Source organism: Eurosta solidaginis, chromosome 2 (assembly GCF_040869045.1).
Source record: "Eurosta solidaginis isolate ZX-2024a chromosome 2, ASM4086904v1, whole genome shotgun sequence".
Classification (NCBI taxonomy): domain Eukaryota; kingdom Metazoa; phylum Arthropoda; class Insecta; order Diptera; family Tephritidae; genus Eurosta; species Eurosta solidaginis.
The window spans coordinates 202,674,208-202,699,578 of NC_090320.1; the positions used below are offsets into that span (position 1 = coordinate 202,674,208).

Consider the following 25,371-nt stretch of genomic DNA (forward strand, 5'->3'; position numbering starts at 1 on the left):
AAGGGCTGTCATTTCAGTGTACCCCTTTTAATTTGTCGCGTTCCGCGACCAGAGCCTAATCGGTGTCCAGAGAAACGGGTTTTCTGTGTGTGATGGAAACGAATCTTTTAAGGACGGTCACACTCATGCCAGTGTGTCACGTGCAAATGATTGTTGCATCGCAACGGGTGTTCTAGGCTAGATCCCACCATTCGTGGACGCCGTCACTTTTACACATCTTTTGTGTCACCTTGCTGTTCACGCTCAAGAGCGTCATATAGTCTGCGTCTTAGCCTGCCTTGGGCGGTCCGTTTTCTAAATGTTCTTGTCTTAGTGACGGTAATCCCCCGACGGATTTGATCGTGCTATGTTGCCCGGCCCAACTACACTGGCTACTCCGATGCTTTCCCAAGATAGTTCAGCCCTAGTGTCTGAATAGAATTTGTGTCCTAGCCTTCCTCAACCCAGCCGCAGTCACCCGTCACTTACCCACATAGTGACGATGTCTTCCCAGTTGGACTTCAGATACTGCAGTTAAACTCCAATGGTTAACTGAGAAGATGACGGAGGTAGTCGATTTTATGAAGCTGCACAAAATCCGCATTGCTGTGATCCAAGAGACTAAACACTCTTTAGTCTCTCCAAGAGACTAAACACACGCGCCAGCGGGTTAGGGGGTCAGAGTATAGCCGCGGTAGGTATGCCTGTCGTAAGAGGCGACTAAAACACCAGATTGTAGCGCAACTCTTCAGATTGCCAGCGCAATATATAGCTTCTCCAAACCCAATTGTCAACCTTACCTATCCGCGGCGAATACTGTTCCACCAACAGACGAGGCTCTGACCACCCCAAGCTCCTCAAGGAACTTGATGTGGGGAGTGAGGGATGGCCTGAAGGTTTAATCTGGCTACATAAATCGTTCCCGATATGGTCGGGCTAGCACCTTAATGGTGCTGTGTTACCGGAGCGTACCGGATCTGTATCCGGCAAAGGACCATCACATCGGTAACACTCCCCAAAGCCTTCGGGGAGCAACCTTATCGCTACAGCAACAACAACAGATAAACACATGCAAAATCCGCTATGCATACCTGCTCTGGGTACAACATCCATAGAAAAGATCGTGAGAGTGGATATGGCGGCGGACTCGCATTAATCACCCGCCACTTGGTGCAATGTAATCTCCTTGATCCCGATATCAGCCGTAGGGACAGTTCTGGAACGTTATGGCATATCTGTCCCGTCAGGCGATGGAAATTTAGAAATTATCAACATCTACGTCCCTCGTGTAATTTTTTGCCCCAGTGGATACTGCCATGACAGCGCACTACTCACTGGTGAAAATCGCATTATCCTAGGCGATTTCAATGCCCACCATTCTGATCTACAAGCAGACATCAGGGGATGCTGGCCAATCAAATAGAAGAAACGGCGTTCTGCATGATAAATGGGGACGCACACACACGTATGTCAGATAGCTGTAAGAGGTCGCCAGACACCTACATCGTCAGCGTCAACAGGCAGCTGATGGTAACATTGCTATCCGACCACCTACCCATACTCCTCTCCCGCGAGCGATCGGCCGAATTTATCACTTCAGAGAACCCCACTTTCATAAACTTCAAAAAAGGAAAGTGGGAAGATTACAAAATATATACAGACAATCAGTTTGCTGCCCTCCCAAACCCGACTGATGTTCATCAAAGGGAGAGTGCTTTCCGCAAGGTTATTGAATCCGCGCCAGCTAGTTTTAATCCCGTTAAAATAATCCTGGAAATCCGACCATATTTTCCAACGGAGGCCGCAACATTGGCGAGAGAGCGTGAACTTATAAGACAGCACGACCCTGGCGACCTTCTAATAAGGGACATAAACCAACGCATCAGACAGCTTGTGCACAAAGACAAGCGGGCAAAATGGGAGGAGCATTGAAATAATTGTTACCTCTCTGTCAGTGTAGGTAGGCTATGGTCTACCGTAAAGTCCGAAGTATCCATTGGCCTTTGTCGGATGCGAAGAAATGTGTGAGCGCTTTCTGCTGACTAGTCAGTCTGTTCTGCAGTGCTCGTAGCACTAGACTTAAGAGGCTAATAAAATACGAAATTGATTCAGGGGGTTGTGTACCAAAAATTCGGCAAATGACGGAAGATTACAAGACCGCGGCAGATTCTTGCAGGAACGATAATGGTGACCTGTTAAATGACGTACAGAGTACGTTAAGTTGTGGAGGGAACACTTCTCCCCTTTGCTAGCTAGCGAGGATGAAGACAAGCACCCTATCAACGATGATAGAATACATGTTCCGGTACGTAACTATGATGAAGAAGGAATTGTAATATCCCGGCTAAAAAACCCAAGGCGTCAAGTAATGACATCATACCCGGCGAGAGTTGGTAAAGAGCATGCATCAACTCTTATGCAAAATATGGTCGGATGGGCGCATGCCTCCAGATTGGAACTTGAGTGTACTTTGCTCAATTCAGAAGAAAGGCGCTACCGCTAAGTTATTAAGGCTTTGTCAAATGACGCTGAGCAACACCACCAGCTCCTTAAGGATTGGGAAGGGCCTCTCCGAGCCATCTGAAATCTAACGAGGCTTCAGACAAGGCGATTCTGTTTCTTGCAATTTCTTTAACATAATGCTGGAGAAGATAATTGTAGCGGTAGAACTAAACCGTAGTGGTACAGTCTATTATAAAAGCGTACAATTACTGGCGTATGCTGGTGATATTGATATTATTGGCCTGTGAGTTCTGCCCTTGGATTAGGTAAAAGAACAAAAAAAGTGGGTCTTATGGTGAACGAGGATAAGACGAAGTATCTTCTGTCATCCAAGAAAGCATCTGCACCTCCGCGCCCGGGCAGCCATGTCACTGTTGACGGATATAAATTCGAGACAGTAAATACTTTCGTCTGTTTGGGAACCAGCATTAACAGCAAAAACAATGTCAGCTTAGAAATCAAAAAGAGAATAGCTCTTGCCAACAGGTGCTACTTTGGACGGAGTAGGCAATTGAAAAGTAAAGTCCTCTCTCGACGAACAAATATAACGCTCTACAAGTCGCTCATCATACCTATCCTGATGTATGGTTAGGAATAATAGACGGTGTCGAGAAAAGATGAGATGGCTCTTGGAGTGTTGTTGAGAGAAGTTCTATGGAAGATTTATGTTCCTTCCCGTGATGCCGACAGCGAGTATCGAAGGGGGAATAATGATGAACTATGTGAGCTTTACGCAGACATGACGATAGTGCAGCGAATAAAAGCTCAAAAGGGAATAAGCAAAGATGCTTCTGCCAAGAAAGTATTTCAGTTGACACCGCAACTTGGAAGCAGAGTAAGAAGGAGACTTCCACTGAGTTGGCAGAGGTAGGTGAAGGAAGTCTTAATCTCCCTTGGTGGGCATAGTTGGCCTGACTTGTAACGGAATGGCCAAAATCACTTAGGCGGTTCAGCGCCATTAAAGATGATGCACGGCAGATTGAGAGCATTTCGGGATTTAACGTATTTTTATTCATAAAATATAAAACAAAAAAAAATTATTAAAATGCCTTTATTAAAAATTTTTGTTGTATTTTATTTCTTATTTACATAAACATACATACATATTTATTTGTGTAGCTAAGTTAATTAATTTTGGTTTTCATTTGGTTTATTTTGTATATTAACTACATTTAAAAAAATGCTAGGCAGTATTTGGTGTACAAAAAATGTTTATAAAATTTTTTTTTATAAATTTTTAAACGCTAAACGTATACAATTTGTCAAAGTGAAAAGAATGAAGAGAACAACATTTTAAATAAAAAAAATAAATTTATACATAACTGTTACATGTGAACTGTTTTTTATCAATGATATAATTCGTTGTTATTTTAATTTTATTTTTAGTTTAAACATGTTTTTTTTTTTAGTTAAGGAAAATATTAAGCGCCTACCTATTTTAGTTTATAATTTTATTTTACTTTAAAGGGGAAGGTGGATCGGGGTTTAAACCTCATGGTGCGACGGTATCTTCACGTGGGCGCCGTATGTGGTTGGCTCGATATTGTTGCCCACCATAATAATAGGGGCCACTATTCGGATCCGGACGTTTATAGTTCGGGCGATAATACGAGTTTCGCGCTGGCGATTGTGGCTGTTGCGGCTGTCGTATTTGCCCTGATACAAACTGTCTCTGTGGTGGAGATTGAGGTACGAATTGCCTTTGTGGTACGTATTGTGGTTGTCGCTCGGGAGCGAAGTGTTCGGGACCCCGACGGAATTCGGTAGCTTGTACCTGTACTGAAGATTGTCGTCGTATGTAGGATATATTTTTGCGTCGACAAACGGTGCAACTGTCAGAGAAATATAGCAATAATATAAGTATTCGTAGGTGAGATTGAAATTTTGTAATTTAATTTTAACACAATCGTACTCACCGGCTAACTTTACTCGTTTGATCAGCCTTCAAAGTTTGCTGTACAGGTTGCAGCCATTGTTCGTGCTCCTCAATTACTGCCAACCAGAACGAGGCGAGGGGATCGTAATAATTGCAGCGTCCATGACCATGACACTCAATAACCGGATTAGAACGGAAGTCTTCTAAGCAGGAACCGGGCGATACTAAATTCTGACCAATGCCGCCTGTGTTATCAGTTGTAGTCTACGTAATTGTAAAGAAGAAGATAATTACAACCATCATTATTTAATAGCTTTCGCATGCATACCATCAAGTAACTGTAACCGGTCCACATTTCTTCCCAACCGTTGGGGCAGTCCGGTATGCTCATGCTCTGACTGTGTAGCGCAATAATACGCGTCGTTGTTTCGCAAACGATACAACTAAAATTACAAAAAAGAGGTGAGATAAAATAAAATGTAAGAGACAAAAAATTCTATATGCGTCTTACCGCGATATGAACTTCATCAGATCATTGGATTGTATTGGTTGCATAGTCATAGGCATTGGTTCAGCCGTCGATAGCCATAAGCTGTCATCATTGTTCTGCGCATAATTACAGACATTGTTGACATCGCAAAACATGTAAGGCATTGTTGAGAAACGCATCATGCAAGAGCCAGATTGTCCCAGATCTTGTCCGACGGCCATGCTACTTCCAATATTACCGGCAAGCGAATAACCTTCCCACAATTTATTTGTATTTGCTGGACATTCGGGTATGAGTACCGATTGTGAGTGACGTACAAAAACAAACCCGCGACTCTTGGGAAGCGGTGGTGGAGGTGCTGGTGCGCCAACTGGACCCTGTGGTCCTGGCATACCTGGTAAACCGGCTAAGCCTTCAGGACCAGGCATACCACGTTCTCCTTTTGGTCCATCAGGTCCCGTAGTGCCCATATAACCTTGCTCGCCCTGGTAACCTTTTAGACCACGCCATCCTTGACTGCCAATTTCTCCTTCTTCACCCATATCACCCATTTCACCTTTAAATCCCCAAAGTCCAGGTTCACCACGTGCGCCAGGTTGTGCAAAACTAAAATCATATGTCATACCGCGTTCACCCTTCGGTCCTTCAAGGCCATCCAAACCATCAATACCACTCCAACCTGCATCACCCTGTGGCCCCCTTGGCCCAGGGAAACCAATTGGGCCGGGACGTCCTTGGTAGCCTTGTTCGCCTTGTACACCCTTTAGGCCATCAAAACCAGATTCTCCCATTAGGCCAATATCACCAACGTCACCATTTCGACCGCGTATAGCAAATCCGGGCTCTCCAGTTTCACCTTGATAACCAAAGTCACCACGTGCACCCTTAAGACCGGTCATACCATGCATACCGTTACGACCCGGTGGCCCTGGGTAACCGACATCACCTGGCCGTCCTTTTGGTCCCTGTACCGAAATGCCTGGCAAACCAATTAAACCATTTTCGCCATATTCACCTTGTTCACCAGGTGCTCCTTTGGGACCAAGACGTCCTGGTCGTCCTGGGAAACCATCATAGCCCGGTTCACCTTCATCGCCATTTTCAATAAACGCAGCTATTGCACCAGTGGGACCACGATAACCTTTGTCTCCTATTTCTCCCTTGACACCAGGATATCCGTCAGCACCATGAGCTCCAGCGAAACCAATATCACCACGTTCACCCTTAAGACCTGGATAGCCTAGGGCACCATCTGGACCCTGCTCCCCAATCGGACCTTGTTCGCCTTGGAACCCTTGTTCTCCTTTATCGCCTCGTTGTGCGAATCCACGTAGCAGTATGCCAGGCCGTCCGGGATATCCTTCATCACCTCGCTCTCCTTGTGAACCTATAGCGCCCGGTAGTCCAGCGTCGCCTTGATCACCAAACAATCCAGGCAAACCGATGTAGCCCTCGTCTCCCATGTCACCCGTTTCACCCGATGCACCAGTCAGACCAATAGCACCGATAGCACCTTTTAGCCCGGGCAAACCATTGCGTCCTCGGTAACCGGTTAAGCCTTCATCTCCTCTATCACCAATCATTCCTGCAAGTCCCATTATGCCAACATCTCCTTGTTCGCCTTTTAAGCCGGGTAAACCGTCTAAGCCATAACGGCCAGGGATGCCGGCATCTCCTTTCACGCCCGGTAGTCCATCTAAGGGAATTGGTGTATCGCCAATAGGACCTTGCATACCCTTTTCTCCCGGTAATCCATCGTAACCGCGAGGACCGATTGGACCAGGTTCACCTATTTCACCTTTTACACCACTGTAAGCTGCATTGCCTTTAGCGCCAGGTCGTCCAGGAAAACCGCGATCACCAGAAGCGCCTTTACGCCCGGGAATACCAAAAGCTCCAGCCCGGCCAAAGGGACCAACATCACCAGACTGTCCTGTAATAATTTTGTATTTATTTTTCCATTTTTGATTTTTAAAGATATAAACTCAATTTACCTTTAGGTCCCATGTTTCCGAAAGGACCACGTGGACCCATATCGCCAATCCTACCATCATAGCCAATATCACCACGATCACCTTGGTCGCCAGGGATTCCAACCCAGCCAGGACTTCCAGTTTGACCTGGCTCGCCAGATCGCCCTTGGTCGCCAATACGGCCACGTCTGCCAGGAAATCCAATGCTACCCTTTGCACCTTGTACACCAACTGGCCCTGGCATGCCAATTTCACCTTTGTTACCTTTTCGGCCATGTGGTGCAGTTCTGCCATCTCTACCAGGAGCACCCTCAAGACCAGGATAACCAACCAAGTAGTCACCCCGTTGACCTTTATTTCCAGGCAAACCTTGCAAGCCCCACGCTCCGTCGTCTCCTTTTGAACCTTTAATACCCTTCACACCAGGCCTGCCTGCTGGCCCAGGAGATCCAGGAAAACCAACGTCACCTTGTACACCTTTAACCCCAGGATAACCGTCTGGACCCATGTCACCAGGCAGCACATATCGACCAGGTTCACCGCGTAGACCTTTTTGACCACCCAAACCATCTAGACCCGGTAAGCCATCAATACCTGGACTCCCAGGAGCGCCGTGTAGTCCATAATCACCAGTGATACCCGGCCATCCTTTTGCCCCGACAGGACCTTGTATGGTAGGACCAGGTAAACCAATATCACCAGGGAGTCCCGGCATACCATCTTCGCCCATTTCTCCTTTCAGACCTTGGTCACCGGGCAAACCAATATATCCTTTATCACCAACTTCGCCCTTATTGTCATATATTTGGCCAGGGTTGGGTTCACCTTTGTCACCTTTTGGACCTTCACTGCCAGCCTCGCCACGCTCACCACTAAAATAGAAAAAGAAAAGGATAAATGTCTTGTTAAATGATATATTTAAATTTGGCCTTACATGCGACCATCTCTTCCAGGTTCTCCAATTAAATAAAACTTTGGAGTTTGTGCATCAAGGCCAGGTTTGCCATCATACCCAGGTATACCTGGTAACCCATCTCTTCCAGGGCGACCTGTATCGCCATAGTCTCCACGCAAGCCTCTTTCACCTTTGACACCGAACAAACCGGGTCTACCATCGAATCCACGATCACCAATTGCACCTTGTTCCCCACGCTCACCCACATCACCTTGGTCTCCTTTATCTGGCTTTGCATTGTTGCCAATATGATATGAAGAGCCCGGGCGACCTTGTGGTCCAGGTGGACCTTCACCACCGCTGTCACCTTGAGGTCCACGAACACCTTTTCTGCCTCTTGGACCCGGATTACCGGGCCAGCCTTTTGGACCGCGCTCGCCTGTCAAACCCACTGGACCACGTGCGCCATGTATGCCAGGATATCCAGCATCACCTTGCAAACCTTTCAATCCACGTGGACCGGCTGGGCATATGCCGCAATCATCACCACGTATACCTTTGTCACCATGCATACCTGGCCAACCAGGTATACCATCCAGACCAGGTTGACCGCGTATACCAGGAGGACCATCTGATCCGGGCGGTCCAACAATATTCAAACCATCACCAGGCTCGCCTTTGTCACCAGGCAAACCAACTTCACCACGATCTCCACGATAACCATCACTTGCAGGTAAGCCCAGTTGTCCGGCGAAGCCTTTGGGCCCTCGCAAATTTAAACCAGGTTGTCCTCTTTGACCGGGTCGTCCGGGAAGTCCAGGGCTTCCAGGGGGACCCATAGAACCAGGAGGTCCCATATAACCATAATCACCTTCATCACCTTTAATTGTATCTCCACGTCGACCAGGTGTGCCATCCAAGCCTCTATCACCAGGTACTCCAGGCGGACCCATGGGGCCACGACGACCAGGCCGTCCAGGTATGCCAGACAAACCTGGATTACCCGGTGGACCAATATCACCTTGTGGTCCAACTGGTCCAGGAAACGAAATATCCAAATTTGGATCGTAAGTACCAGGTGGGCCAGCCGGACCTTGTACACCGGGAATACCATCGAATCCATTGTCACCGTGTTCACCTTTTAAGCCATCCGCGCCGTCGAGACCATTATATCCGGGAGCACCTTTAGCACCCTTCTCGCCGGGAAAACCAGCTTCACCAGATTTACCAGGTTTTCCGCGTTCACCCGGTTCGCCTATGTCACCACGTGTGCCAGGCAAACCTGCTGCACCCAAATCACCAGGCTCACCCTGCGGACCAATACTACCTGGCAAACCAGATGGACCTCTATCACCTTTATATCCCTTAATTGCTTTACCAAAATTCAATTCTCTTTCTTCGCCATCACCGGGTTCACCTTTTTCACCTTGTTCTCCTTCAGCAAAAAGTTGTAAATTTGCCGGCTCAGCCATCTCACCCTTGTAACCCTTTGGACCTAGTTCTCCTTTTGAGCCCTCAATACCAGGATATCCGATATCGCCTTTGTAACCTTTCATACCAACATAACCAGTTTGACCGTCTACCCCGTCGGGTCCAGGCTCACCACGACTACCTTTGGTTCCCTTTGAGTTGATACCACCTTCACCGGCATCACCGGTTGGACCTTGTTGGCCAGGTTTACCCATTGGCCCACGACGTCCATTTTCACCCGGTAATCCAGGTGAACCCTGAGTACCAGGCTTGCCATCACAACCATCAATGCCGCTGATACCTTTAGGACCGTCTTCCCCAGGTGGACCCTATATAAAGTGTTGGTTTTTAATATGCGCTACATATAAACATTGAAATAAAGTACTCACCGTTTGTCCAGGTCTCCCGGGCAAGCCCAATTCACCCATATCACCCTTTAAAACAAATAAAAATACTTTTATCAACTGAAATTTGTATTTTTTAAAACCTTCTTACTCGGTGTCCTTTTTCGCCTTGTTCGCCATATTCACCAGTATCGCCGTACTCTCCACGGCGTCCAAATGGACCAGTTGGACCCAAATCACCGGGTGGACCCTCAACGCCAGGATAACCTCTTGCACCAATCGCACCGGGGCGACCTTTTAATCCTTTGCAATCGCATATGGTATTATTACAATTTTTGTTTGATTCCTGAAAATATAAAAGGAGGTCATGAGTTCATGCGTAATTTAACACAAATGGGGTAATGATGCAACATATTTAACTTAAAACTAAATCATAGAACTTGAGGCGTGTTGGCATTTGTCTCTAAATTAAATCTCCACGAGTAAGTAGGCACGTTGAAGTAAAAAAAGGCAATTGGCATGATGAGTGAGTCGCTTTAGTACACTGAATGGAGGTAAAACCGCTCTACAGGTAAATCTTCTAGACATAATGCTAAAATGTTATTTAAAAGAGAAAAAAACTTTTGCTCCTTTATTCTACTTCGTTTAAGAACCAAGATTTCAGGAGTGTGGAAATATTTTGCGTTCCATTACTTCCGAGTGCCGTTTGACGGAAGTGACATCGTCTCTTCGGGGCTGAGATAAATTGACAAGGTGAACAGTGATGGTATACAGAGATATCGATTGCAAGGGACTGCCGATCAATGTAGAGATTCTTTGGAAAAATATGGCTTCCCAGGTATAGTTTTGGGCCCGCTAATCTCGACAGAGTTGGTTGTAGGAACGGAATATGAGATTGTACATTTGTTTTTGCAATTCTGTCATGGATGGGGTGCTGAAGAACTGAATGACGACAATGGATGTCCGCAATCTTCAGCACTCTATTGGTGCTTCTGCTTGTTTATTGGTCTGCATTGAACATGAAAGAGTGGATATAGGCTTCAGAAGGACCCATGACTCAGTAGGAATGGTGGAGAGATTTCTGAACTAAGTGCGGGCAAATATTATATATTGGTACGTGGCGAGGAAGTCAGGCCAATATGATATATTATTGTCAATAAGGATACTAACGTTTTTACTCGATATAATTTCAGCGGCCGCCATAGTGTAATGGTAGCGTGCTCCGCCTACCACACCGAAGATCTTGGCTTCACGCCCTAGACAAAGCAATATCAAAATTTTAGAAAAAAATTCTTTCAATTAGAAGAAAATTTTTCTAAGCGGGGTCGGCACTTGGCAGTGTTTGGTAAGCACTTCGAGTGTATTTCTGCCATGAAAAGCTCTCAGTGAAAACTCATCTGCCTTGCAGATGCCATTCGGAGTCGGCATAAAACAAGTAGGTCCCGTCCCGCCAATTTGTAAGAAAAATTAAAAGGAGCACGACGTAAGTTGGAAGGGAAGCTCCGCTTAAAATCTCTTCGGAGGTTATTCGCGCCTTACATTTATTTTTATAATCTCATCAACAGAGCTGTGACTACAGTCAGCCTCGAGCGAGATGCCAATATTCAGTGAGTAGTTACGGCGTAGCCGCCAGCTGCTATCTTATGCGAGATCACCGCGGAAGCATAGGAAGTGGTTCCGACTGTTGAAGTCGATACAAATGAGCATCGCACTGCACCAGGGGAAGCCCGGATACCAAGACGAGCGGTGAGCTTTTACCTACTTATAGGTCTTAGGCGTATTCCTGGTCTGTAAGGAGTTGGTCGGCCGAATATCAGACCGAAGAGTTCTCCGACCACCTCTGTGAATGATGTTTTAACTGGGATTATTATTGAGTAAGTTGGAAGAGCTATTGCCTGCGGTGTGTGCGTCAGTTGCAATATATGTATTCGGAATTGCTATAGATTATCTGATGGATGAGTTTATGAGGGAGCTATAGAGGGAAGGGCAAGACCTTTTAGTGTTCGCAATCGCTAGACAACCTCCTGGACATCCAGTATACGGCTCTTCAATACAGCAAAGAGAGCTCTACAAGGTGAGTTTGGAGTTTCAAAAATACGAAATAAGAAAAGTCAAGCGGAAATCGTTTAAAAGCTTCAGCGAAAACGCGAAATGTTGCGATGAGTCCGCAAAAATCTTCACTCCTAGGGGTTCTACAATGCTATGGACATGGTTTGAACGATAGCTATCGACGAACCCCTGTACCTTTTAGGCAATCATTTCTCAGAATGTCCCAGTTCCGCAATAACCCCTTACGGCACTGACGGGAATTTTCTTCCTCTGCAGGAATGTTTGTCTTCTCCTTGCACAAAGGCATCTTTTGTGGGTTATTACATCATTCTCATAACATGACCCAGCTAGTGTAGTGTTTAAGCTTTTATTCACCGTACTTTGTTTATATCTTCGTAAAACTCATACAGTTCATCATAAAACCTCCGTTGGTATCATGGAATGGTCCACGCAACTGGCCCGTAGAACTGTTATCTCGAAAACTAAATACTTGGCGCGATTTATCTACAAGATGATTTGAGCCGAGCTTCTCTTCCCACGATTTTTAATCTTGTTATGTCTGCAACTTAATCCCAGGGCTTTTGGTGCCGGAGCACGCTTCCACCACATCATGGCAGATACTTTAAGAACGGAAACTTTGTTTTGTCTACCGTTATTGAACAGCTTGTAGAGTGCAATATTGCCATTCTCATTTCTTCGTTACGGTATCGGGATTGTCATATCCTTAGCTATATAAGAGAAATATTCCCTCTATTACTTAAGCACAATCCAGGTTTTTATTATCCGTCCTGCATAAAACAGGTCTTGCTTGCATTATCTGTCGTATTCTTGGAAAAATCCAATGGACATTATTCCTCTCAGCCAGCATCTGTAGCTCCTCACACCCATGCCGATATGCCACACATTTGTTTCTTCTAAATAGGCGGTTTTTTAGCCTCTTCGCGACACGACAACGCTTCCATATATTTTGCGTTGGTGTGCTTGCGCGCAGCGTGGTGTGTAAGCGGTTGTGTAGCGCAACCCCTTCAAGGCGATGACAGCGCAATTTGTAGCTTTTCTAACCATGTTATGAGCCCGACCTATGCGAGGCGACGAATCCTGTTACAAATACGAACGTTACTGCACAAGCTTAATTACGGAAGTAGGGGTCGGTATGATTTAACACAAAGCCGTATATGGTCGAACTAGCACAATAATGGTGTTAGTTTCCGAAGCTTACTAGGTCACAGATATCATTTCACATTCGGTTTGGAGCCAAACGAGTTTCGGCGTTGTGCCATCATTAGCGCCATTTTAGAGAACTCAAAATGACGGAAAATCGTTCCAATATACATCAACTTCCCAACTACTCGGTTACATCGTAAGGGCGTAGATTTCTCTCAGTGAGTTGGTGTGAGAGTTGAGTGGAGCAATCATCACGCTACCGGTCTCGTGAGCGGTTTCCCGCCGGCAAACTTTCTTTGGGTAATTGTGTGCACTATCTTTGCCGCGCAGAGCGGTGTGTATGTATCTTGGCTGACTGCATGTAATGGACCTCGTAAAGTGCGCAAATCCTGGACACTGGAACTATGTTTGCAATCGATCATGACGTGAGCGTTAAAGTTTCGTGTTCTGTGATCAAGGGAAAGCTAAGATTCTGCATATGACCTCAACTCAACCTCAACTCGTTGGGATACGTTACCATCGATGCTGAATTTTCTGACTATATGACCAAAGAGGTCTTTCTTGCCCTCTCTGGTTTTCATATCCAAACATATCTTTGTTGTCATGGCAGGGGCAGTCGAGGTATGCCTATGTGAAAACCGCAAAACTTGCCAGCAAAATCGCTTTCAGAACCACAAAACCAACATCATTGCTCCGAATTCCGCTTCCTTCAAGCTTAGCATCGTTATGTTTCTCTAAAATGGTCTGGATATCCTAGGTACAAATATTTATAAAATCAAACGTTCGGGGTGTATACGAACAACCTTGGTCCAACAAAGAAAAAATTTGAGTGCAAAATTGCAAAGATATTTCGGTACCATTAAACACTAAGCCATATGTGCAAATCGTTAAAAGTAAACATAAACAATGGCCAAAATTAAAATTGATGCAACCATATGTTGAAAAGCAACAACAAAAAAAAAAAAAAATGTACAATACCAACTTACATACCGCATAAAATAAGCACATAAGCCAACACAAAAACAAATTCCATCATTACATGGAACAAATGAGCATCCAGCCTCATTATGTCAAACACATCTGGGTAGTGTCGATCGAAAGAAAAATATTACTCATAAATTTCCAAAGAACACTCAGATCTTTCAACGGCGCCCAATCATAAGTAAATTTTGGAAAAAAATTGTTAACGAGAAGTAAAACAACTTTGTTTTTTTTACACGTCCTTATGCATTTCCATGTTTCAATGTATGTTCGTCGTAATGCCACATGAAATCATCGAGGGAGTCTGAATTTTTTATTTGTATTTAATTTTATGCGAAAAAAATGTTTTTGCATGTTATATTTTGTTTTTGACTTCATCTTGTGGAAATATGGAATATGCAAAATACCCTGACATAGTTTTATTTATTGTTTCTATTTATGGAAAGCTTACTGCATAACGTGTAAGTATGTAATAAAAAATAAAAAATTTTTATAATCAGCTGATTAAAGCTCATAGGGAACATTAACTTTATTTGTATAATGGTACCTACTTTATAACGGCATAAGCGAATTGTGCAAATATAGACTTTTATAAATCAAAATACTCAGGATGAAAAAATGTCCGTCCGTATGTCTGTGAACTCGATAGCTAGAGTAAATTTTGAGATATGCTTTTGAAATGTTGAGTTGGGGGCGGAGCGACGCCAACTTTTTATGTCATACAAAATTTTGGAAAACAAAAATAAAACGTTATAAATTTTGGTGAAGTAATCGAATAATTTGAATTGTGCTGTTCTATGTAATACCATGGTAGTGCTTTAAATAACAACCATTTTCGTTCGACCGTTCAGTGATTCGAACGATAACAGAAGGCAAATAATAATTGATAATTTCTGAAATTCGCTACAATATGTGTTATGCATAAAAAACGCTGCAACAATCACGAATCAATTAAAAACGCAGACAAGAGTTTAAAGTCAGCAAAAAAAAAAAGAGGTAAAAGTTAAAAGCAATAAAAAAATAAAAATATGCGGCGGATGAATAACGAACTGCATGCCAATTTTAAATTAAACCAATTGGCACATCTGTGCCAGGCATGTTGCCGGCTCTTTTTATTTAATTTATTTTTCAAAAACAAAAAAATTTGTCATAAATGTGCCAACTCGAGCAAAATAAATACAAATATGTTGGAACAGTAAAATTCATGTACTATTTATGTACATAAATAAATATGGCTATGCACATACCGATACTATATCTACATATATTTATGTTCATTCACAATTTATTAGCTGGACATTTTATGAAGGCTTTTTTTTTTTTTTCTTTTTTTTTTAAGTTTAGGATGGGCGCTTTGATCTTATCACACATGAATATATTTATTTATTCAGATTAATGTTCCTGTAAAAGGGATGTTTATCGAAGATGATGTAGGAATCAAGGAAGGAACTGATTTAAAATAACTTTGCGGTTTCGGTTTCCTGCTCTCCCATATTAGATGTCGCACTTAACTGAAATTGAACAATTAGCAAGGAGAAGCGGGCACATGAGTTCGGGATTAAGAGCCATTCTTTAATATTACGCAGGAAACTGTGCTGTAAACTTCATGCAGAGAACATAGTGAGAAAGTAAAGTGCTATCACCAGGGGCATGAAAATTGATCAGCCGATTTCGAATCGTAAGGGCTAAAACATATTCGACTTTTGCATCGGTTTGGCGTCTACGCTGCGTAAACAGCTGACTTCGAACACACGTCTTCATTCCTATGTTCGTAATCCACAGGCAACGTCAAAGTAACGCAAAAGAGAATTCAAAAACTTTCGTGTTGCTATTGTTGTCAATTAGGTCTTGAAATTTCCTGCTATTCGTGAAAAATACTGGAATTTCCATTGCCATTTAATATAATTTGAAACCGAACATCGTTTCTCTCATGGTATAAATATTACCAGGTAAAACCATTTACTCTTCTTGGCGGCCATAATGGTTTTTTGATTTTTAAAAAAATTTTAAAATCACTCTCTTAAACTTTGTGGAAATGCCAAACCAAAGTAAACACAAAACAATTTTTGGTTTGATATTTTAATTATTTTTATAAAGCCAAAGAAATAAAATACTTATGAAATAATTGAAAAAATATTTCGAAAAGTTTTGAAATCGGTTTTTATATATATGACAAAAAAATTAGTTACCAAATAATGGATGCCTCAACACGTGCTATTTTTGCAAAGGGACAAAAGAAAAGGCCTTACCTCAGAAGAGGATCGTGGCCTGATGCTTCCTTTTACGGGAAACCACAATACAATTCTTGAATTGAAAATTCTGGAATGTGGTTGACCGTTGAGATTTCTTATTTGCTGGTTATTTCTACCAATAAAAAATTCGGTTTTGGATAAAATATCATAATATTAATGTTAGAACGCTAAAATATATAGATCGTTCAAAAGATATTAACGAAAAACCGAAAAATTACCTCGGAGTGTTCCGAAACCGAGGGTGGGATCCATAGTATTTTTGCGCAGAACACCTTTCCGCATTAGCGGCCTGTCGCCGCGCTTATAAAAAATTACCTTGGGTGGGTCCAACATCAGTTTGGAGACCAAAACTATATCCGCGGACACTTATGTTCACAATTTTTTTTTGTGGGGAGCCCAAAATCATCAAAATTACAACAACCACATGAAAATTTTCAAAATTTCTTTTGCAAATATCTCCTGACAGACCCAAAATTGTTTACCTCCACTTTCGGATTCGCGATCCTGGATCCAAAACGCGTCTTTTGATACCCCTCTTGATATTTTTGGACGTGTATTAAGAGCGTCATGCTGTCGTATAGAATTAGCAAAAATATTACAGTTTGTTATGAAAACAACACCAAAATAAAAAAAAAAAAATGTGATAGCAGTGAGAATTTTAAAATTTTTTAAACGTCATTTCTGCTCTCACCGGTTTTACCTTGTAATATTTATACCATGGTTTCTCTGCTAAAAAATTGTCTTTGTTTTCAATTTTAGTGTACACAAAAAATGAAAATGTGACTTTTTTTGCGTTCATTGTGGCAGAGAAACTTTCAACATACGTTATTTCAAAGTGATGCCAGCGTCAAAACGCCGCATAGTCGAATGTGTTTGGGCTTTGACAGTTCCGAATTATGTTCGCGATCATTTCCGAACTATTTGGAAACAGTTTCGGAATTGTTTTCAAAATCAGTTCAAAGCTATTTTGTAACTACTTTCGGTATTTTTTCGGGACTAATTCCTGTTCACTTTGAAATAATTTGCGAGTATGTTGGGATTATTTCTGGACTACTTCGAAGCCATTTCGGTAATATTTCAACAATGATTAAGACTATTTTGGATGACTTCAGGACTTTTTTATTCGAGTTTGCACTATTTCGGGATCTTTTTGTTATTATTTCGGGCAATTTGACTGCGTTTAGGATTAACCTGCGACTACTTCGAGGTCTTTTCTGGACTACTTCGGTATTATTTTGGATTGTTTAGGGATAGCGTAATCATTATTTTGGAGCTTATAAAAGATAATTTTTTGTTCATTTTGAAACTGTTTCAAGAAGGACTATTTGGAATAGTTTCAGGATTGTTTTTGGAAATTATTTGAAACTGTTTCGGTCCAAAAAAAGAATAATTTGGGAATATTTCGGAGTAGTTTCGCCATCGTTGTGGGGATCATGTCAAGATAATTTAGGATTGTTTAACGGTCATTTAAGGCCTAGTTCAATATAACAGCGGGATAGCTTCCTGGATAATTTATACTATACTGATACTGTACTATTTCTGTTGAATTTGGCATTATTCTCAAGTTTGTTTCGGTATTACTTACGCTATCATTTCCGAACTATCTCTAGATAATTTTATAACTATCTCTGAAACATTTCGGTACTGTTTCGTTATCATTTAGCGACTATTTTGAAGTTCTTTTCGGCACCATTTTGAAATTGTATTCAGTATTATATCGGGATTATTTCGAGAATACTTTTTTGTATTGTTGCTACTCTCTGGGGAACAGTTTTTTTTTAAATCATTATAAATCGTAGTCTTTTTGACCTAGACTAGCGGTGGTGCCCCGATTTTTAAAGCTTCGAATACTTATTGTAAGTAGGTTTCCATATAATTATGAGGGAAATTTCGACTTTAAGTACGTAAGGCAAACATTCCAATCGTTTTCTAGCTATCGAAAGTTGATGAAACGCTTCGTTATTCAGTAAGCGGGTTTAATAAGAAACAAGTTATGGTTCCATGGGACACGGCTCTGGAACGAGTTTTGATTTCGTTATAGTTGTTTTTAGTTCGTGCAAACACTAATGCGTGTTTAATCTGAAAGGACTCGGTTTCATAGTTCTGTACATCACTTGTGAAGGACATGCAGCTTACAGATCGGAGAGTCTTAAAACATTCACTGCCACGAAATTAACAACTTTTATATGTGCTAATAAGAATGTTTCAACGCTGTCACGTTTTCTACAATTACAATGATAGATGTATGCGAACTCTGAGTAACCAGACGGCATTTTTTCATGAAAAAAAAGTGAAGCAAAAAAGTTTAAACAAAGAATATCAGATATTTTGAATAATAGACATATGCAAATTAGAAAATAGAAAAGCAAAATAAACAAAAAAGAAAATGCAATTAAAATTAGGTTAACATTAACAAATTTTTAGTTTACGAACATACTCACATACATACTTTATACAACTTTGTAAACACCAACCCTCTAAACAAAATTTTGAGGTAAACCGATTCTTCTTTTTTGCAGCGATTGCAGTGACTAAATCTCTCGGTGGGCGGCATAAAAAATTAAGATTGACAGACAAACATTATATACTAATAACATTTGCTTTTACCTGGGTGAATCAGTTTAATGAAGAAGAGATCTGTATTAACGAATGAATCGACGAATAAAAATTAAAAACAAAACAATTGCAGGGGAAAATCAAACAAAAGAAAAGCTGAAGGAAAATGAACACCAGCAGTTGCAGTGATTTTGTGAGGAACGTGATCATACTATGAAAATAATGGTTTTTTCTGGCGTTAACTACTCACTGCTTCGCATGTATCTACATTAGGCCGTTTAAAAAAAGTGTGTATCTTTTTCCTGCACTATTTACATTAGGGGAATTTTAAAGTTCGATGCAGACCAATTTACACAGCCAGCATTTTTTGAAAATTTTGATCAAACAATATTCAAATATCATATCCCAGATGATTAAAAACGATGCAAATAAAACTTATTTTCTATTCGAAACTTAATAGGGAATTTCTTCCAATCTAGGAACCGTAGTAAACGTAGAAAATATTCCACGTTTTTAGACCAAATAGGTAACACTCAGAGAACGCATCACTTACACAAGTTAAATCCCTTTGTTCTGATTCTGTTTTAATGGCCAATAGCTAAATAAAAGAGTTTAGAAAACTGCCGCGAACAGAATATTTTTGTTGCTTTAATTAAAAAATCTAGTTTCAACATTCTTGTCACATTTATAAATTTTCTACTCATGGTTCAACTATATTGTTGGGTCACCTATACAGCAACATGGTGTTAGGCGAATAGAATGGACAGAAAACATAAAACTTTACAATTCTTGTATGTTGTGGGAAAATAATGCGCAAAGTTAGATGCATTTACTGAAAAAATAACTGAAAGTGATGTGAAATTATTTTTTTACAAAAAATTTACCACCACCGCAGTAAATTATTGTCAATGTGCTGGTTACATTTAGCGTTTGTCATCTCCTTTTGACAATCCCTATACCAGGGAAATGAAAAAAGTAAAATCAGCTGATGAGATGAGCCAACCATATAATTGAGTCATGTTTCTACTTAAATATACATGAGTTTGAGTATAGAAAATGTAGAACATTTTTTACAATTGAATTTTGTTATTGCGTGTAGAAAGTTTTTGACGGTAAAATGGAAAACCGTCTACATTTTATATTTTTACTAGACAGAGAGAATACCCCTAAAGTATCGTCGGGAGAAAAACGCACCTTAATTTTTTTTCATTATTTAGTCAACAAAAGTTATCAGAAAATATTTAGAAAGTTGATTGAAAAGTGATTATCAACTTCTGTTCTCTTAATGTAAACAAATTTTATGAAAAAATGATTCCAAAAAGAGATCGAAAATTGATTTTCGGTTTTTGATCATCAAAAGTTATCAGAATTGATTATTTCGTTTGTTTAGTTGTATGGTGGCCACCATGGTGTAATGGTAGCGTGTTCGCCACCACACCGTTGATCCGGGTCTTACGCCCCGGGCAAGGCAACATCAAAATTTTAGAAAAATGTTCTTTCAATTAGAAGACAATTTTTCTAAGCGGGTCGCCCCTCGGCAGTGTTTGACAAGCACTCCAAGTGTATTGCTGCCATGAAAAGCTTCTCAGTAAGAACTCATCTGCTTTGCAGATGCCGTTCGGAGTCGGTATAAAACAAGTAGGTCCTGTTCGGCCAATTGTAGGAAAATCTAAAAAGGAGCACGACGCAAATTGGAAGAGAAGTTCGGCCTAATATGTCTTCGGGGGTTATGGCGCCTTATATTTTTTTAATATTTTTTTTATACCTTTCATGAAAATGAAATGGTATATTAATTTCGTCACGAAACCGAAAATTGTAAGTCATTAAAGGAAAATAGATAGACCCACCATTATGTATACCGAAATAATCAGGTTGAAGAGCTGAGTTGATTTAGCCATGTCCGTCTGTCCGTCTGTCTGTTTGTATGCAAACTAGTCCCTCAATTTTTGAGATATCTTGATAAAATTTGGTGAGCGGGTGTATTTGGGTGTCCGATTAGACATTTGTCGGAACCGACCGGATCGGACCACTATAGCATATATCCTCCATACAACCGATTTTTCAGAAAGAGGATTTTTGTAATATCTTACCCAATTTAACAGATTGAAGCTTCAAACTTCACCATATACTTTCGTATATTGCACGTATTGTTGCCTGAAAAAATTGATGAGATCGGTCGTATATATAGTATATATCCCCCACAACCGATTGTTCAGATAAGGAACTTTTCGTAATTACTGCCCTATTTTAAGAGCTAGAGGCTTCAAATTTCAACGAATGCTTACGTATATAGCATATATTGTTGTCTAAAAAAATCGTAAAGATCGGTGGTATATATAGTATATATATGGTGGTATATATAGTATATATATATATATATATTTTCGCAAATTTTAACCCCATTTTAACAGCTAGAAGCTTCAAATTTCACAGAATACTTACGTATATAGCATATATTGTTGTCTGAAAAAATCATAGAGGTCGGTTGTATATATAGTATATATCTCATACAACCGATTGTTCAGATAAGAAACTTTTCGCAATTTCTACCCCATTTTAACAGCTATAAGCTTCAAATTTCACCGATTGCTTACGTATATAGCATATATTGTTGTCTGAAAAAATCATAGAGATCGGTTGTATATATAGTATATATCTCATACAACCGATTGTTCAGATAAGAAACTTTTCGCAATTTCTACCCCATTTTAACAGCTATAAGCTTCAAATTTCACCGATTGCTTACGTATATAGTATGTATTGTTGTGTCAAAAAATCATAGAGATCGGTGATATATATAATATATATATGATTGTATATATAGTATATATATATAGTATATATAATTTTTTTTGCGATTTCGGCCTCATTTTAACAGCTATAAGCTTCAAATTTCACCAAATGCTTACGTGTATAGCATATATGGATGTCTGAAAAAATCATTGAGATCGGTGGTATACATAGTATATATCTCATACAACCGATTGTTCAGATAAGAAACTTTGCGCAATTTCTGCCCCGTTTTAAGAGCTAGAAGCTTCAAATTTCACAAAATGCTTACATATATAGCATATATTGTTGTCTGAAAAAATCATAGAGATCGGTTGTATATATAGTATATATCTCATACAACCGATTGTTCAGATAAGAAACTTTTCGCAATTTCTACCCCATTTTAACAGCTATAAGCTTCAAATTTCACCGATTGCTTACGTATATAGCATATATTGTTGTCTGAAAAAATCATAGAGATCGGTTGTATATATAGTATATATCTCATACAACCGATTGTTCAGATAAGAAACTTTTCGCAATTTCTACCCCATTTTAACAGCTATAAGCTTCAAATTTCACCGATTGCTTACGTATATAGCATATATTGTTGTCTGAAAAAATCATAGAGATCGGTTGTATATATAGTATATATCTCATACAACCGATTGTTCAGATAAGAAACTTTTCGCAATTTCTACCCCATTTTAACAGCTATAAGCTTCAAATTTCACCGATTGCTTACGTATATAGCATATATTGTTGTCTGAAAAAATCATAGAGATCTGCTATATATATAGTATATATCTCATACAACCGATTGTTCAGATAAGAAACTTTTCGCAATTTCTACCCCATTTTAACAGCTATAAGCTTCAAATTTCATCGATTGCTTACGTATGTAACATATATTGTTGTCTGAAAAAATCATAGAGATCTGTTGTATATATAGTATATATCTCATACAACCGATTGTTCAGATAAGAAACTTTTCGCAATTTCTACCCAATTTTAACAGCTATAAGCTTCAAATTTCACCAATTGCGTACGTATATAGCATATATTGTTGTCTGAAAAAATCATAGAGATCGGTTGTATATATAGTATATATCTCATACAACCGATTGTTCAGATAAGAAACTTTTCGCAATTTCTACCCCATTTTAACAGCTATAAGCTTCAAATTTCACCGATTGCTTACGTATATAGCATATATTGTTGTCTGAAAAAATCATAGAGATCTGTTGTATATATAGTATATATCTCATACAACCGATTGTTCAGATAAGAAACTTTTCGCAATTTCTACCCCATTTTAACAGCTATAAGCTTCAAATTTCACCGATTGCTTACGTATATAGTATGTATTGTTGTGTCAAAAAATCATAGAGATCGGTGATATATATAATATATATATGATGGTATATATAGTATATATATATAGTATATATATATTTTTTTGCGATTTCGGCCTCATTTTAACAGCTATAAGCTTCAAATTTCACCAAATGCTTATGTGTATAGCATATATTGATGTCTGAAAAAATCATTGAGATCGGTGGTATACATAGTATATATCTCATACAACCGATTGTTCAGATAAGAAACTTTGCGCAATTTCTGCCCCGTTTTAACAGCTAGAAGCTTCAAATTTCACAAAATGCTTACGTATATAGCATATATTGTTGTCTGAAAAAATCATAGAGATCGGTTGTATATATAGTATATATCTCATACAACCGATTGTTCAGATAAGAAACTTTTCGCAATTTCTACCCCATTTTAACAGCTATAAGCTTCAAATTTCACCATATGCTTACGTATATAGCATATATTGTTGTCTGAAAAAATCATAGAGGTCGGTGGTATATATATTATATACCCCATATAAACTCTAATTTTTGCCCCCTTTTTACGGCTAGAAGCTTCAAAATTCATCAAATTTCATCAAATAGTTACGTTTACGTCATATATTGTTGAAATACGTGATTCGTAGTCATAGTTTTTACACGCAGACCACAAAAAACCTGAAACTTTGCATCCTCACAAAAAGTACCTACCTGTTTTTTATTTTATATTTCTCCTAAAAATCGTTAAGGTATGTAGATCTGTTCACTATATATTTCTTATCTTATACATCCGATTATTTGGAGATTACGAGCGGGATAAGATTATTGTTCAGCCCCATTCATGAAAGGTATGAAGTCTTCGGCACAGCCGAAGACAGTCCCCTTTTTACTTGTTTTATTTTATGAAATTCAATTATCCCAAATGCTATGCGGGTAATATTGATAAAAGAGGGTTCATAAAAAAAACTTTTTCTTTACGAACATTTTTCAAAATGCCGTAGAATTGAGATGTGTATAAGTAATAGAGTTGTACCTTTAGGCAGACATCAATATTGTCTAGCGAATTAAAACGCAGGGGCTACGCTGGCTAGGCCATTTTATGCGAATGAAAGATGAAGCTCCGGCTAAGAAAGTATTTTTATCGGAGCCCTCGTATGGAAGCCGAGGAAGAGGAGTGCCCAAACTCCGCTGGAAGGAAGGTGGAAAACGGTTTAAAATTTATTGGTGTGACAGTTTGGCGCTAATTTTGGCCCTTGAAGGAAGTTCGGCTCATTTCCATCCAAACATAGCCACGATGGAAATAAAACGAACTTCTTTCTTAAGCTTAACAAATGTGTGGTGAGAATACTTACGGACGTGTCACATTGCATTATGCTTTGACGATGGCGCAATAAGCTCCCCTTCACAAGAGGTCGACCTAACACTTTGTTTGCCGATATCAAGGACTACAAAGGTAACGATTCAGATTTCTGGGTACACCTTTTTCTCTAATATTCCGGAGGTGTATGGCGTGGGCCCTTCACTCCTGCTTAAGGTTACATGGGAAAGCATGTGGTTTGATAGGGATTAACTAGAAATTGTCTTGTTGGACGAATGGGACCTAACATAGCCCGAACCGAGAGCATTCACACTGCACAATAATGTCTCAGAGTGAAAGGTTGGGCAAATCCCACTCATATAATCGCAGTCTTACCTAATCCACCCTAACCGATCTAATATGGAAACATGGGAAATATCTCATCTGTTTTTTTTTTGTGTTGAATAGTGTAACAGGCAGGCAAATGTATTTCAAGGCATGATTGCAATAAATTACTAAGAAAGTTAATGCTTAGCAAAAATGATTTAACTCATGCAGCACAAACATAAAAACTTAAATTTTGCAAATACATTCATACAGTTGCGAGCGCGAGAAAAGTAGTAAAATGTGTAACAAATTTTATAAATTTTTTTCTTCCAATATTTATTTCTGTTAATTTTTGAGAAAAACTTTCAATGAATTTTGTAACTGCAGTTAGGCAAACCAAACTCATAAAAGCTATCGAAATTTTTAGAATTCATTTTTGGCGGATTGCATCAAGAGGCTCGTTCACAGCTGTGAACGTCAGTACTTGGCTCTCAATTGCGCGTTTGTACACATGGCCATTGTAGTACACATCGCAAGGCCCTATCATTCTTCAGCCTTGTCCCGCCCATCGTGCTTTCTGTATTGTGGTGATGTCAGAATTTGCCTTGACGAGGCCATCGAGAAATTCGAAAAGTTTAAATAAATTTGCGTGACAATCTCGAGTTTCTAATTTGAATTTTTAGAACTTTTTCAATAGAAGAGCGTGTACTTTATTTTTTAAAAAGGAAAATTTCTTAAAACTAACCAAAACGAATAAAAGAAAAAATTTATTAATAAATACTGCTAATAATTTTTAGTGCTATTATCGTATTCGCATCTGTACATACAAACATTTTTTGCATATTCTCATTTAAGTTAGTTCTGTTTAGGTTTGCAAAATTAACACTTAAATATCAGAGCATAAACATTCACACACACATATATGATATTATAATTCAAACTAAAAAGCATAAACATTCACTTAATTCATATTTATGTACATACATACATACATCCATTTCCACATACACGATTACATTGCAACATTCATGCACATTAATGGTATATTCCATTGCCTAGCTCACTCACGATTGCGTTGATTGCTCAATAAAAAAT

At 39.9% G+C, this 25,371-nt stretch overlaps 1 protein-coding gene across 3 annotated transcripts in view; it reads right to left on the reverse strand.

Annotated features, from left to right (window-relative positions):
* Positions 1-3,527: 3,527 nt before the first annotated feature.
* Positions 3,528-25,371, reverse strand: part of vkg (viking) — a 319,593-nt gene continuing 297,749 nt past the window's right edge. For 2 of the 3 annotated variants that reach the window (XM_067766915.1, XM_067766916.1), the window contains 8 exons: positions 9,681-9,875; positions 9,575-9,619; positions 7,755-9,514; positions 6,842-7,692; positions 4,869-6,780; positions 4,686-4,800; positions 4,398-4,621; positions 3,528-4,313 (listed from right to left, as the gene is read on the reverse strand). In XM_067766915.1, coding sequence (XP_067623016.1) covers positions 3,974-4,313; positions 4,398-4,621; positions 4,686-4,800; positions 4,869-6,780; positions 6,842-7,692; positions 7,755-9,514; positions 9,575-9,619; positions 9,681-9,875 — 5,442 coding nt within the window. In that variant the 3' untranslated portion in view covers positions 3,528-3,973. Of the gene's footprint in view, positions 4,314-4,397; positions 4,622-4,685; positions 4,801-4,868; positions 6,781-6,841; positions 7,693-7,754; positions 9,515-9,574; positions 9,620-9,680; positions 9,876-18,416; positions 18,438-25,371 lie in introns of those variants that run through there. The other variant, XM_067766917.1, reaches the window with a different exon arrangement.